The 15,511-nt window shown below is 56.7% G+C and overlaps 1 protein-coding gene across 1 annotated transcript; it reads left to right on the top strand.

The window, feature by feature from the left end:
* Window positions 1-317: 317 nt before the first annotated feature.
* On the top strand, window positions 318-11,977 carry LHX4 (LIM homeobox 4; the record flags this gene model as incomplete). The annotated part of the gene is made up of 6 exons (XM_080623376.1): window positions 318-563; window positions 6,890-7,061; window positions 10,265-10,467; window positions 10,658-10,812; window positions 11,318-11,489; window positions 11,580-11,977. Exons 1-6 carry the CDS (start codon window positions 488-490, stop codon window positions 11,975-11,977), a joined length of 1,176 nt encoding a protein of 391 aa, XP_080479502.1. The 5' UTR covers window positions 318-487.
* Between the last annotated feature and the right edge of the window lie 3,534 nt (window positions 11,978-15,511).

Genomic DNA, 15,511 nt, shown 5'->3' with positions numbered 1-15,511 from the left:
ACTCTCTCCCACCAATGGCAGGGTCGGACAGCGCTCCCTGGTACCGGAGAGCAGCATCCCGGGGCTCGACAGCACTATGTCGGAACAGCTCCAGCCGCTCGAGGCCGGGCCGGGACCCGGTGCGCTGCGGAGCCGCAGGACGTCCCTAGGGCCACGCCCCTTCCCCGCAGACCCCGCCCTCGGCCAGCAAGCCCCGCCCATTCCACACTAGGGCCACGCCCCCTCCGCGCGAGGCTGGCGTCGATTGGCCCCGGGCGGTCCGCCCCGCCCCAGCCCCCCTGCGGGCAGTGACGTCAGGCGCGCTCCCCGCAGGGTGAATGAATGGGAGGCGGGCGGCGCTGGTGGGCACAGCTGCGGCACCGCGCCCGGGCCGGCACCGGTACCGCCCGCGGGACACGGCGCTGCCTCCTGCCGCGGGGTTCTGCCGGCCCGGGCCGCATCTCTCCCTCCCCTCTTCTTTCCCCTCCGCCGCCCCCGGGCCAATAAAATGATGCAAAGCTCCGCTCTCGCTGCCGAAGGGGCTGTCAAGGGGCTTCCCGAGATCCTCGGTGTGCCGGTGCAACGTAAGGACGCTTTTCTCTTCTCCCTCCTTCACTCCCTGCCGCAAAGGCGGCCCCGAGCCGGCGGGGCAGGGCGGGCAGGGGCTATGGCTGCAGCGCCCTGAGGGCTGGGCAGGTGCCTCCGGCTCCCGCCCAGGCGTGTTTTTTGTTCTTCCTTTTATTTTTTTTCCCGTGTGTAGCAGCGTTAATGGACGTGAAAATCAGGAGCGTACGGAAGGGTCAGCAGTGCCCCGGGGCGGGCGGGCGGGCGGCGGGAGCCTTGCGGAGTGATGGGGGTCTGGCCCCGACGGAGAAGTCGGAGCCGCCGCGGCTCCGGCTGTGCGCGTGCAAGTGCGTGCGTGTGGTACCCAGGTCCCCCTCACTCCCGGCCCACAGCGCACGACTCCCCGCTTATATCGTTTATCGCGACAGGCAGCGCCTCACGGGCTACCGGCAGCTGTGGGAAGGGACCCACGGGCGTGCGGGCGTGTTATCGGGACGGCGATCCCGGCTCGGCTTTGCGCGGCCCGTGGAGCGATGCCTCCGTCTCTGCGCCTATTCCTCAAATCACCTATAGATCTATAAGTGCACATACATGCTCTGCAGCTACAGGTAGCATGTTCCTGCGAAAGCACATGCTCGCGAGTGCTGGGGGTGTCCGCAGTCCCGTACGCGGGTGCATGGATTCCAGCAGGTCTCGGCGGAACGCACCTGCCGGCAGCCGGTGGGGGCCGTCAGCCTCCTCGCGTCTGTAGGGCCGAGCCCTACGCGGGGTGAGCTCCTGTGCTCGCACACCTCTATGGAGTCGGGGACCGGTGCGGGGCGGCTGTGCCCCTGTGGGCTCCGGCCCAGCCCCAGCGCTGCGCGGCCGGACTGCCAACAGCGCCGGTTGTATTATTATTTTCTCTTCGTTTACAAACGGTTCCCAAAAAGCGGGGCGTCCCTGAGGGCCCGGAGAAGGGAGGAGCCCGTCGGGGGCAGCCGGGCGATGCTCTGCACCCCTCCACTCTTCCCGGAAAGTTGAGGGGACGGACCCCCGGCGGGGTGATGAGATGGGCCCAAGTCCCGGGAGAAATCGGCCGGGGGGGCAGCAGTGCCTGGGGGCTGGTAGCATTTTGGGGGGCACACCAGAGTAGGGGGGTGAGCACCCCTGCGCCTACCTGCTCCAGGCTAGGCCTTGCCCCCTCCCCCCCCACTCGTCGCTGCCCCTAGGTCATTCCCTGCCGTTCCGCGCCCCGCACCAGCATCCGGCCCCCCCGAGCGGCTGTAATTCGTTTTCCTCAGGTGTTTCTGTGGGGAGTGAAGCTGGTGTCTGCCCGCTGCTGCCCAGTTTGACGAGCAGTGGCCAGTCTCCATCCTGCTTGGGGAGGTTGTCCCCGTTATCTCCCGTTTCTGTCCATTTGACAGTGGTGCAGGAGGGCACGTTTAAGAGTGTTTCACCGAAGGAAAGAGGAAGAAAAATCCCTGTCGGGAGAGCCGAGACAGAGTCGGTGAGGAGACAGGTGGGGGCTGTCCCACGGCCGGATCCTGACGGTCCTCTGCGTCTGAATAGCGCGAATGTCGCCCCTGATTCCCAGCCGTGGGGCCACTTCGATGGTCCCGAATCCCAGGGATTTAAGGAGAAATGAGGTGCCTCAATTACCCCAGAGCTGCCATCGCCATAGCAAAGCTTCGTGGTTTGGCCTTTCTGGGTTCCGCCAAGCTCTCTGCCCGTGACTGCCATTTCGGTACCACTTGAAGCGTATCGGGAATTATTAGGAAATAATCCAGCGAGATACGATGAATATTTATTGACTCACAAACATTAGTGACAGGAACAGAATATATGAAGGTGGCTGCTGTCAAAGTTCCCACCTCCCCGCAGTCCCCCGGAAGCGGCGGCCGGGCCTTGCTGTGGGGCCTGATCCTGCGGCGGTCATACATCTACCCTCTCCCCAGGGCGAAGGGGAATTGCCCCTGGGCAGGGAATGCCTTCTAGAGGGGAATTCTGCCTGCTGCCTGCGCCGGGGTCACCCTCCCAGCAGTACCTCGATATTTCCTCGTGTGTGCCATGACGATGCGTGATATTTTCATTTCTAATGACTATTCGATGGTAGCTTTCCTTCTGATTAAGCATTGCACAACCTCCTTGTTTTAGTAGGGACTGGGTCCTTCAGCGAGATTTTGGGGAGCCGAGCCTTCCCCCGACAAACCTAGCTACAGCTCAGCTTTGCAGACGGGATTGTTAAAAAATATAATTCCGAGTATTATTCATGAATATTGTTTTGCAGATCTCACAGAAGTAAAAACTTCTGCCAAAGCCTGTGGGAATAGTGCCGGGCGCCGTCAGCCTCTGGCCAAGGGTCTTTAGTGGGGGTGATTAATCGCCGCTGGGAAAGTCGCTTGCACGCTGCAGATAAATGAATAGGAGAGGTTTTTGCATGTGAAGGAATGGGGTTTCCTCCCCGCAGAAATGGGTATTTTTAAGTAGTCCCCGACTTGGTGTTTCCCTCGGGGCGGGTGTTTGGTGCCGGCTCCGGTACTGGGAGGACCGGACTGCCTTTGTGTTCCGGCTTCCCATCCGCATTGCCGAGACACTGGTTCTGCAGTACCTTCGTCTTCGTGGTTGACGATCCTTTCCTCTTAAAACCAAACAAACCCCAGACCCCGGAGAGAGGCTGTTTGCCAGGCGGTGCCCGTGGCCAGGCTGGGGGAGCGCGTCCTCCCGACCGCTGCCCCCGCTCTCGGGTTTGGGGGTTTCTGCTGTCTGAGGGATTCCTGAGGCCACCCCCGAGTTTCTTTCGTTTCCATCGTTATTTCTTTATTTATCCGTCGGGGAGAGATAGGGATGGAAGGATGGACCTGGTGCCAATAAATCACGGTAACAGCGGCCGGCGGGGGCCGGACCGCAGCTCGGCTTGCCGGGCCGCCCCTCGGTTCCCCGGCATGTTTAGGGGGTGGGGGCGGAGAAGGAAAAGGGGGTGATACACGACAACACTGCAGATTTGGCTACGGGTTTTAATGGGATACAGCCAAATCCTGTCCGCGCTGCCTCCGGCGGGAGGCAGGGATGCGCTCAGCTGTGAGGTCCCCTCTCGGGCACGGGATGGGGGACCCCAGCCTAACGCCCGCCACCCGGGGAGAGGCTTGCATTGAGGCTGCTGCACCCGTGCGGGGGATTCCTGGGGGGGAGAAGAGGGGGTCGTGGGCTGGGCCCCCCCTCGAGCACCTACCAAACTCCCCTGCACACAGAGCCAACACCGCGCTGCTTGCGGGCAGAGACAGCGACGCCGTTAACATCAGTCCTGTTCTGGCCAATAATTCAGTTGAAACAAGTGAAATAAACGCGAGGCTTTCCGTAGGCAGGGAGGCAACGCGGAGCCGGCCCCGGCGCAGCCGTCGCCCCTGCAAAGCACAAAGCGAAAGGCAGGGATTATGCTTGGGATGTTTTCTCTGTACATGCATCGGGCAAACTGGCGGGTTGAACAAGACATCTCCTGGTACCCCGGCAGCTCATTGCTGTTATTATTATTATTATTATTATCATTATTATACAAGGGGGAAAGCAGCCAAGTGGATGCGAGTCCTGCATATTTGAGTGTGCACACACAAACCTGTGTGCGTTCGGTCAGTGCCGTACATCTACAGGCAGATCAGAAGTAAGAAAGGAGGTCTCGTTTAAAAAAAAAACCACCTAAATCTTTTAAGATATTGTATTATCTGTTGTGGTTGCTTGCTTGTTGAAATGAAGCTGTGTTGCTGTCTTTAAGAAGGAGAAAGCTGTATCGGTTAGCTTGTTAGTATGTATATAGAAGTATATATGCATGTGAGTACGTGTATATATATGTATGTGCATACACGTGTTTATATAAATAACCATTTTTATATAAAACAGGTTTCACGAACGTTCATGCATGTTTGTGAAACAAATGACAAGGATTTACTTTGCAATAACACCGAAGGTATCTCCGCTCGGGGCTGATGCTCTGCTGGTGCCATCGTCTGTGCCAGCGGCTTTCACGTTGTTCTAAAATAGGTTTAATGAACGAAATGTGGAAAATGTGGCCAGTGCCGACCTGCAACCGTGGTGCTGCTGGGAGAGGGGAGCAAAGCATCCAGGTGTTTTCAGAGCAAAAAGAAGAGGGACCTATGGAAGCTGTAGATAATTTTTTGGTTGGTTGATTGGGTATTTTGTTGTTGTTGTTTGATTTATTCTACTCTTGTTAATGCTTAAATGCCAGCAATAAATATGGTCTGAAGGGTACTCGGATGGTAACTGCCTAACCTGGAGAATGGAAAAATAAGCTGCGTTCACCTGAGATACGTGTCAGTACCCCGAAGAATATTTGAATAATCTTTAAGGCTGTAACAATTCGATCTTCTCCCGTGCTCTTTTCCTCTTTCCCCTCCTTTCTTTCCTTCTTCCCCCCCCCCCCCTTTCTTTCCTTCTTTCCTCTTTTCCTCGCTCTTTTTTTTTTTTTTTTTTTTTTTGGCTCTTTTTCCCTCCTCTCTCTTTTGTTTCTTCTTCTCCCCCCTTTTTTCCTCCTTTCCCTCCTTTTTTCCTCCTTTTCCCCCCTTTTTCTCCTTCCCCCTCTTTCTTTCCTCTTTTCCCCCTTCTTTTCTCCCTTTTCCCTTAATTTTCTTTTTCTTTTTCCTTTTCCTTCTTTTTCCTTTTCCCCTGTTTTCACTTTTCTCTTCTTTTTCCTTCTTTTTCCTTTTCATTTTCTTCCCCCTTTTTCTTTCTTTTCCTTCTTTTTTCCTTCGTTTCCCCCTTTTTCCTTCGTTTCTCCATTTTTTCCTACACACCCTCCTTCCCTTTTTCCTTCTTTCCTTCTCTCCTCTCTTTTCCTTTCCCTCTTCGTTTTTCCTTTCCCCGCTCCCGGTAGCAGCCAGCCCAGATGCAGGGATCCCCTCTCCCCCCGTGGCCGAGACCCCGGCGGGCCCCCTTCCCGGCAGGGCTGCTCCCGGAGCGGGTGGGAGCAGGTTTCCAGCCTCCCCGGTCCTTTGGTCCCTGATCCGGGGCAACCCGGTTGTGCCGCGCCGCTAGGCGCGGGGAAGCGTTTTACCGCGGGTCAGTGAAGGCTCTACCACCCGGCTCGGCCACTTCGGCTGGGGACAGCAGAGCCCCCGCTGAGACCCGCACTGGGAGCAGCGTAGAGAAACACACATGCACACCCCCTCGTATTTACTGTCAGCCCTCTCCTGCAGGAGGAAGAGGCAGCAGTCCTTGTGCGTAAACATCTCTCCTAGCCGCATGCTCCAGCTACGGGCATGGCAGTGCTTTCTTCGGCCTCCCCTCTCACCCCCCCAGTCAATCTGCTTTCATGCTTGTGTGTCCGCATTGTGTGTCTGGCTTTTACCGGGCACTCTCCTGCAGACTTCTACAGCATCTCCTGTTCATTCGAACTGTGGGCAGGCAGGGACATAAATATCTAGCTTTCCAGATGTACAGAAGCTGTCCATCTATAGACAGCTATTGTAAAGGATGGTCAGAGGTACATCTTCCCTTAAGAAAAGCCCCCAAAGCATCCCCCCACAGCATGAGGGCTGTTGGCAGGTGTAGGAGGGAGGGCTTGGTGGGGCTGGACACACTACCCCTTGTTACTACTGCTGTGCTCCAGAGTGGCTTTGCTTCAGCCCATCTTTCCCAGCCATTTCCAGTGACAGGGGTCTGTAACACCCCAGCTGGATTGGAGGAAGTGGACAGAAATCTGCTGCTCCTGTCCATTCAAAGGAGCGGTGGGCCATGGGCAATGCAAAGTCACCTGGTGCCCTGGCACTGCAGCAGGAGGGGCCCTTGGCAGCTGCTGGTGGGTCACAGGGGCTCGTGGTGCTTGGGATGCAGCGGGAGCAGATGGGAAAAGACATTTGCCCATGTTGAAAATGCCTCTGTGGGTGGGGTAGAGGCAGTTGGTGTCCTGCACCCCTCGGTCACAGCCTGGATGCTGTGGGTGACCCCCTGGGTCTTCTCAGCAGCCTGGCCCTTCAGGGATGGAAAGGCTGCAGGTAACAACAAGCCATGCCCCTGATTGGAGTTGCAGGATGTCATCCCAGAGGGAGCGAGAGGCAGGCAGGGAAATGGGTGGCAGAAAGCATGACATGGCCTGATTCAGCAGGAGAAATCATCAGTGTGTATTGTGCCTGGAGGAGCCGGTAGGCCTGTGGACTTAGCTATCCTGTAGGGTTTTGGTGAAGCTTTGCAAAGGAAGATGTGCCGGGAGGGTAGCAAGGCCAGGAGTGGCAGCTTATCACCTGCGAAGTGCCAGCACCGGGCTTTGCCAGTCCTATCAGCTGGGTGGGAGCACGGCCGGGATGAGGCGGCTGTCGTGTTTCACACTGCTCTTCTGTGCTTCTCTCTCCTTCCGGCCCAGAGATCCCCCAGTGCGCCGGCTGCAACCAGCACATCCTGGACAAATTTATCCTCAAGGTCCTGGACCGGCACTGGCACAGCTCCTGCCTCAAGTGTGCCGACTGCCAGATGCAGCTGGCCGAACGATGCTTCTCCCGGGCCGGCAGCGTCTATTGCAAGGAAGACTTCTTCAAGTGAGCACCATTCGGGGGCACAGCCCCTCAAAAGCAGCGTCTCCCCCTCCCCACACCCCCCCCCCCCCCCGCGAAGAGACAAACGAACAACCTATTTTTAAGCGTAATTTCTCCAAAATCTTTATCTAACTCTTGTTTGTTTGCTGTGGAAATAAGGGAAATGCTGCCGCAGGCTGGATGCTGTTTGCGCAATTAACCTTCTGCGAGCTCCAAATCTCCGCGATGCTCCTGTCCCTCCCCGTGCTGGTTTCAGCATGGGATGGCAAACTGCGGTTTGGCAGTGGCCCTGGCTCTGCTCAGAGCTAGAGGGCAGGAGAAACCCGTGCAAGGCAGCGGCAGCTCCGCCTGCTCCTGCCCGAGCCCCGCTTGCCGCCCGGGTTTGCTGATGCCGGTTCGCTCCCTTCAGCTTCTTTTATATATATATATATATATATATATATATATATTTATTTTTTTTTTTTCCTCCTAGTGGTGTGAAAACTTCATTTGGTTTTGTTGTCAGCTGCCTCTGAACTGTGCCATGCCCCAGCCTCAACGTTTCCCTGCTCCAGCAGGATATGACAACCTGTTTCCCGTTAAAAATGGACTTTTCAGAGGGGAAGCTTTAGCCCCAGGCTGCTGACGAAATGTGGGAGTTTTCCCAAGGGATGGCGGGAGCGTTGCACTAGGGCTGGGCACAGCTCTGCCGGCGGTGCACGGCTGTGAAGCAGAGGGGTGCTGGACGGGTGCTGCTTCACCCCTCCTGCAGGGAGGAGGGCCAGATCCTGGCCAGTACACGTCTGGCCTGGACTCTCTCTGCCTGCCCATCCCCAGGCTCTCGGGCCTCCTGTGCCCCCCCCGCCAGGCTGCAGGGCCAAAGATGCTGCTCGAGTTTCTCCTTCCCAGCTGCGGAGTGTGCAACAATCAAAGCGGCTGCTACAGCCTGAGTAATAACACTTCACTTCTGATATTTTCCAGCCTATTAATCTCCAAGTCATTTAAATAGTCGCCCAAAAGGTGCTGGTAATCAATGTTAATTAGAGTTGAAAGATCAGCGACTTTCTTAGATGAGGTCCTGCCTGGATTATTTGGTGCCAATCAATAGCATCTCGGCGCTCGCTAGAGCACTCGCCTCACCTTTCTTTCAACTGCTCATTGATTTCAGGATAGGTAACCTGCGGAGGACGTGAGGCTCTAAGGCCAGCTTCACGGGCAGGTTTGCAATGCAGGAGCGCTCCTGAAAAGACCAGATTCTTTGATTTTTATCTTTTTCTTCCTCTCCCCAATTGCAGCCCTTGCTCCTCAGCTGTGGGCAGCCCTGTCCTGGGTCTGCCTGTCCTCAGGTGGTGCAGAAACACCCCGGGATGCTGGGGGAGGGGGTGCGTGTGGGGAGGTAAAATTGCTTGTGGTGGATGGGTGAAGGGAAGATAGGGGCTGCAGAGCCTGCACTGGCTCAGCCTTGGGCACAGAAAAACGTTGTCTGTCTGTTTGTCCTATCCCTCTCTCTGTCTATCCCTACATCCTCCATTCGCTCCCTTCCTCCTTCCATACCTCTCTCCAAGCTGACTCCTGGAGAGCTGAGATTTCCCCAGCAAATGTCCAAGGACTCTCCCTTTAGGATACCAGCCCAGAAAATGAGACAAAACATGTTTTCCTCCTTCCTTTCTGCTTCCAGCACCATTTAGGGCAGCTGCTGAAATTGCACCAGCACCACTCATGCCCAATACCCATCGCCCACTGCTGGTGACCCCTTTGTAGCTAGGGGACCCAGCGTTGGTGGTCATGCCCTGGCTCCCCGGATGGTGTGAGGGCAGAGGCAGCCACAGGCTTGTGTTATCGGCAGATGTTCAGCACTCTGGGGTCAGTGGGAGGTGTTTGGGGTGGCTGTACCCCCTATGCACCCCCAGTGCCACTACCTGTCCCTGCAGCCTTGGGGCTGGGGGCCAAGGGGCTTGAGTTTTCCTGACCTGCCTTGTTCGAGGCAGATGGCTCTGTTTAAGGTGTAGGGGACAGATTATTCTGGCAGCTTTGCTGCCTGGGTTGCCGCTGCAATGCTAGGATGGCTCTGTGGAGTCCCAGTGCCCTGCTGATGGGATGTTATGGGGTGCTGGAGGGAGCAGGGGAGACCCAGCAGAGCCCTTGTGGTGCTGGTGGGAGGTGAGCATCTGTCCCATGTCAATCCTGAAGCCCACAGTATCTGTTGCTGAAAACACCCGTGGAACGTCCACTTGTTTTTTACTTCTTCCTGCACTGCCACCACCTCCTGCAACGTGTTGCCATTCCTCCATTAATTCAGTTTATACCGGGTGTTATCCAGGTGTTATCTGAGTGTTAGCCTCCATGTCTGCACAGGGCAGCTGCACCCCACCACAGCTTGTGGGTGCACTCCAAGCAATGGACACCCCAGAGACTCTGCAGCAGAGTGCCTGTGATCCACAGGGCTCCTGGGTGGAACACACACTCCTTGCATGCTCCTTTTATGCTCCTTCCATTCTACTTACACCATTCTTACACGCTTCTTTCCATGCCTCTTGTCCCATTCCTGCATGCTCCTTGCGTGCTGTTTTCACACTTGTCACATGTTCATCATAGAATCAGCTAGGTTGGTGAAGACCTTTCTGATCATCAAGTCCAACCTTTACCCCAACACTGCCAAGACCATCACTAAACCATATCACTAAGAGCCTCATCTAGACGGTTTCTGAACACTTCCAGGGATGGGGATTCCATCACTTCCCTGGGCAGCCTGTTCAATACCTGATCACCCACTTGGTCTTTGCACGCTTCCTGCATGCTCCCTGCAGCTGTGCTGGCGGGCTTGCTTGGCCCCGTGCCTGCCCCAAGACAGCACACCCCCTGCACCCATCGGGCTGTCATTATGGTATAAGAGCCCCATCATTCTCCATTAATCTGGGATTCACCATGCTAGTGAGGAGGTGTAATTAATTTATTTGGTATTAATGCGGATGAAATATGTACTGTCCTTGCAGGGGAAAATCAGGCAGCCTATAAGCATTAGTTAAAAGAACCATTAAGATCAAACCTTCCTCAGATCCATTAGGCCGGTCTTTCACGCTGAAGAAGATAAACCCCTGCCGTGTGAAGTGTCATGCATAATAAGGTTGTTTGCTGGTTTAAACTCTGCCCTGTCTCCTGGGCTCCACCCCATCTCCAGCAAAGCCCACCTGGCCGAGGGGCTCAGGGGTCTCTGATTCTCCTCGCAGGCGTTTCGGGACCAAATGCACGGCCTGCCAGCAGGGCATACCCCCCACCCAGGTGGTCCGCAAAGCCCAGGACTTCGTCTACCACCTCCATTGCTTCGCCTGCATCATCTGCACCCGGCAGCTGGCCACCGGCGATGAGTTCTACCTGATGGAGGACGGGCGGCTGGTCTGCAAGGAGGACTATGAGACTGCCAAGCAGAACGGTAGGGACCCTGAAGGGGTTAAGAAATGGGACATCACACTGAGTGGTGGCCATGGCTCGTGTCCCTGGCGTTGTACCTCTGCGCTCTAGGCAGATGGTTCTGGGGAGCTTTTCCCCAGTGGTGTCTGCCGGCCGTTCAGGGCTGCTCATGCTGCTGCGGTTGGGGCTGGTACCGTCTTCTTCACTTGCAGATGACTCTGAGGCAGGTGCTAAGCGGCCCCGGACCACCATCACGGCCAAGCAGCTGGAGACACTGAAGAACGCCTACAAAAACTCCCCCAAGCCCGCCCGGCATGTGCGGGAGCAGCTTTCGTCTGAGACAGGGCTTGACATGAGGGTGGTGCAGGTGAGGCCAAGGGGAAGCTCCTCTCCACCCTGCCCCTAGTGAAGGTGGATGCAGGAATCCCACTGAGGTGCTAGGTTGCAGGGGTACCAGGCTTCAGGGGATGCAGGAGTGGCAGAGGTATTGGGTGGCATGGGTGCTTGGGAGCTGGCTTGCAGGGGTGCTGGGTTGCAGGGGTACTGATGTGCCAGGATGCAGGGGTGCCCGGACGCTGGTGCTGGTTACAGGGTGCTGGTTTGCATGGGTGTGTGGGAGCTGGGTTGCGTATGTGTTAGCACGATGGGTTACAGGGGGACTGAATTGCATGTGTGCTGGCATGTGGAGTTGCAGGGGTGCTGGGGGTGCAGAGGTACAGCAATGCTGGCATGCTTGGACGTAGGAGTACCAGGCTGCTGGCGTGTTGCCCGACTGGGTTGCATGGGTGCTGGTGTGCTGGGCTGCAGGGGTGCTGGCATGCAGGGGGGCCAGGGTGCCGTGATGCCATCAATGTCCCCACTTCCTGCCCCAGGTGTGGTTCCAGAACCGTCGGGCCAAGGAGAAGCGGCTGAAGAAGGACGCGGGGCGGCATCGCTGGGGACAGCTCTACAAGAGCGTCAAGCGGAGCCGCGCGGGTGGCAAGCTGGAGAAGGAGAGCTCAGCCGAGGACTGCGGCGTCAGCGACAGCGAGCTCAGCTTCCGTGGTGAGCGGGGAGCCGGCACAGGGCAGGGGGGCCGCGGGGCTCCCCCCTTCCCTGACGCTTCCCCTCTGCTCTCCCTCCTCTCCCCGGCAGAAGATCAGATCCTCTCCGAGATCGGCCACACCAACCGGGTTTATGGCACCGCGGGGGACGTGGCAGGAGGACAGTTGCTGAACGGCAGCTTCCCCATGGAGGGGACGGGACAGTCGTACCAGGACTTGCGGGACGGCAGTCCCTACGGCCTCCCCCAGTCGCCGTCCTCCATCTCCTCCCTGCCGTCCCACCCGCCCTTGCTCAACGGGCTGGACTACGCCATGGACGGCAGCCTGGGGCTGGTGGCCCACGGGGCGCAGGGGGTGAGTCAGACGCTGCGGGCCATGGCCGGGGGGGGGCCCACCTCCGACATCTCCACGGGGAGCAGCGTCGGGTACCCAGACTTTCCCACCAGCCCGGCCTCCTGGCTGGACGACATGGATCACCCCCCTTTCTAAGCGCCGCTCGCCCCCCCCGCTCCGGCCCCCCTCGCTCCCCCCCCCCAGCCCGCAAGCATAGCACTAAGGGTGCCTGCCGGCAGTTGACCTTTCCAGGATTTCCCATGGGAATCTGCCCCGGAGGGCTGGAAGGAGAGGGATCAGCATCCGCGATGGCCCTGGGTGGCTGTGCTTGGGGTGTGTGTAGGGGGCATAGATGCCTTTGGGTGTAAGCACAAGAGAGGTGTCGGCGCACGGGATGCATGGCGAGGACCCTGCGCAGGGCTGGGCACAGCGGGGTGCTGGTGATGGTGCGGGCCGGCGGGAGGGAAGGACAATCACGGATGGCAGAGTCCGTCCCGGCGCCTGCGCCCGCCCCGCACCCCGTCTTTTGAGCACCGCTGCTATTTTCAAGAGTTATTTTTCGATATGGAGTTGAAACGCGACTTGGCGCTGCCCGGAACCTCAGCAGAAAGAAAAGTCTATATTGTAGAAGGGTTTATTTTAGCGAGGCCGGGGACCTGTCCAGGCAGGGCCATTGCCCTGCTGCTTGGGGGTGACGCTGCCGTGCACGGCTGTGATTTATCCCTGGCACGCAGGAGCACTTACAGTGCATCCCTGCGGGGTTTACCTCGGTCATGTGGCAGGGACGAATTAAAACAGAAAAAGCCTATTCCTGGAGATGCCCATGGCCAAGCAGCGCTGTGCCGGGGCCGGCCGGGGTGCTCGGGGCTGGCACATGGAGAGCAGCTGCCGCAGGTGCTGGAGAAGGGTGGCAGGGAGAGATGGGGAATGTTTGCTCTCAGGGTATTGCAATTCCCCCCCTCAAAAAAGGGAAAAAGGGCATTTCATCAGCTGCAGAAGCACCCCCATGGTGGGGAATGGAGGGGATTGTGCTGTGACAACCCCCTGGCATAGGCCAACAACCTCTTCTGGTGCTGTGAGGCTGACAGGACCGAGGGTGGGTGCAGGCAGCTGGGACCCCACGAGCCTCATGATGTCTACTCCTGGCCGGGTCCACCCAGCACTATTCCCTTTCTCAAAACCCACCTCCCGGGCGTGCAATGGCCACTGCCCATCTCCTGCACCCATCCTGGCCAGGCTGAAGGCATTCAACCTGGTGACAAAATCCAGCTCCACGCTCATTGCCCGGGGTGCCTGGCTCTGCCCCAGCTCCACGGGGGTGCCCTGGCTGCGGGGTCCCCCCCTGCCATCTCCTCTCAGCTCTGGGGTGATGCTGATGATCCCAGGCTGCCCTTCCAGGAGGGGTGGTGGTGGATCCAGTTGAGTGGCTGCTGGCAGAGGCTGGAGGGGGGGGTGAGGGAGGAAGAGCTCCAAAAGGAAAGGAGAAAAAAAGAATAAAAATGGGGAAAAAAAAAAAAAAAAAAAAAAAAAAGCCACACAGGAAAGCACATCACTGGTATGTCCCTGTCCCTCCGTGCCCCACAGCTGGGTGTGCTGGTGCTGCAGGAGCTGCACCCATGTGCCTCCCCTCCCAGCCTTGGGTGCTGCTTTGTGCCAAGCTTCCGGCCTCCCCGGGTACTGCAGGCAGCTGGTGGGGAGGGGAGCAGGGGGAAGCTATGTCTGCTGCTCTCCATCCCCCTTTGACAAGGCCAAATACCCCCTTCCCTCACTGTGTAAATTTTGTACAGTTCCACAAGGTGAGAGTCTTGTTTCCTGGGGGGAAAATGAAAAAAAGAAAACGCAACAAAAACAGTAATTAAAAAAAATCAAAGAATAGAACCTTATTTATTGCCATGTCTCTGGGGAGAAAGGACACCCCACCCCCCCTCCCCCCCGAATTCGGGCCCAGGGCATTGCTTTTGTATCCTGCCTCCGGTGCATTGGCATGAGATGTGTACAGTCACCCCCTCTGTCTTGAGGGAAAGCAATGTCAAATAAACTCGGGATGCTCTTTAGCCACTGCTGTCTTTGGGATTTTGTTCCTTAGGGAGGGAGGGCAGCAGCCACCACCATCATTGCCTGCTCCAGCACCATCAGCTGTTTGGGATCGGGATCCCCTGGGTATTGTATGGATGGAGGAGCCAGCATCCCCATGGCATGGGGCAGGATTATTATGCACTGGCTTTTTGCAGGCACAGGTGTGGGGGGTGGGTTTAGGGTGGGTATCTTCATCCCTGCCACATGGCTCCCCAAGATGCCAGCAGCTTTCCTGCCACCATGCAGTGATGGTGATGCCGCTGCCACTGCCTGGCTGTTCCACCACAGCACTTGGTGGGCACAGGTGAGGTGGAAGAGCCATGCCAGGGAGCCCAGCCCCACCACGGGCACCGGTGTGTTGGCTTTCTATATTTTAATCATTTTAACATTTAATGCTTCTCAATTAAAGTGATTTCCTGGAGTTGATGCCAAGCTTAGAGCAAATGCACATTAACCACTTTCTGTATCGGTAGTTAAAGGCACCAAGGGATTTAAACAGCAATCCGCAGGGCTGCTGGGGAAAGGTTTGGCTGAATAAAGCAGATTATAAACAATAATATATGTCTTTCTCTCCCACCCCCACCCTCCTTTTTTTTTTTTTAGTTTTTTGGAAATGCTCCAGCCTCACAAACAGACCTAAAGTGCTATAAACATCTCCAAGGCTGAGCACTCAGCCCCCAAATGTGCTCCCTGAAAGCACAGGGATCACAGCTACCGCTTTTCATCCCTGCTTTAAGAGAGATCTTTTATTACCCAACACGTCCATCAAGCCTGGCAGTGGATGTGCATTATAGCACTGCACAAGGGTGGCCTCACTTGTCCCTAACCTTGATGCCACCATGTCTCCATCCCAAAATGAGTGGAGTGGCTCCATGCAGAACACCCCAGCACTGGGGCTGGCATCTTTGCTTCATCCACATTTGGGTGCAAAAGTGACCATCATTGCTGGCAGCACCCATCACATTTTGACTGCATAAGCCATGTCTGAGGTGAGACCAAGTACTGCCAGCCTGCAGGTGCCCTTGGCAGGGTGAAGGTGAGCAGAAGCCACTGCGGGCCCTTGCTCAGGAGTCAGGGGGCTCCCGCGTCGCTTCCATCAAATAAGCACTGTCCCACAGGGACCATAGATGTTGAAACCTGACATTTTGTATAGACATTGATGTTTATCAACAGCAGCTTGCTTCATGCCACTGAGACATATCTCTGTTTCCTCTGTATGTAGCTCCCTGCCTGGCCACTGTCAGCTCATTTCACCAGCCCCTTGTCACAACTGGGCAGCAAAAGCACCGGTGCATTTGTGGTGGCTTCAAACAGATGCACAAGGCGTATTTTAGTTTTGCCATCCACTGTCCAGCTAGGAAGGCAGTTTCTTTGGGATAGTCAGAAGAAGCAGGCTTAGAGCTTGTTTCCCATCCACTTCACAAAAAGCCCTGAAGGGCTATTTTTACTTTTTATGCAAAAGCACAGAGACCACCACCACAGCTCCCCAGCCTATCAGACCCCTCCAGTATGAAGGTAATGGGAAATAATTTGACATGGTAAATCTAAATGCCCATACAGTCCATTAACTTGCCTACCACTGAGCTTGATGTGTGAGCTATGCAGTAGTGGTGC

The sequence above is a fragment of the Psittacula echo genome (assembly GCF_963264785.1).
Source record: "Psittacula echo genome assembly, chromosome: 7".
Taxonomy (NCBI): domain Eukaryota; kingdom Metazoa; phylum Chordata; class Aves; order Psittaciformes; family Psittacidae; genus Psittacula; species Psittacula echo.
Note: the sequence above shows the minus strand (reverse complement) of the source record. Positions and strands in the feature narration are given on the sequence as shown.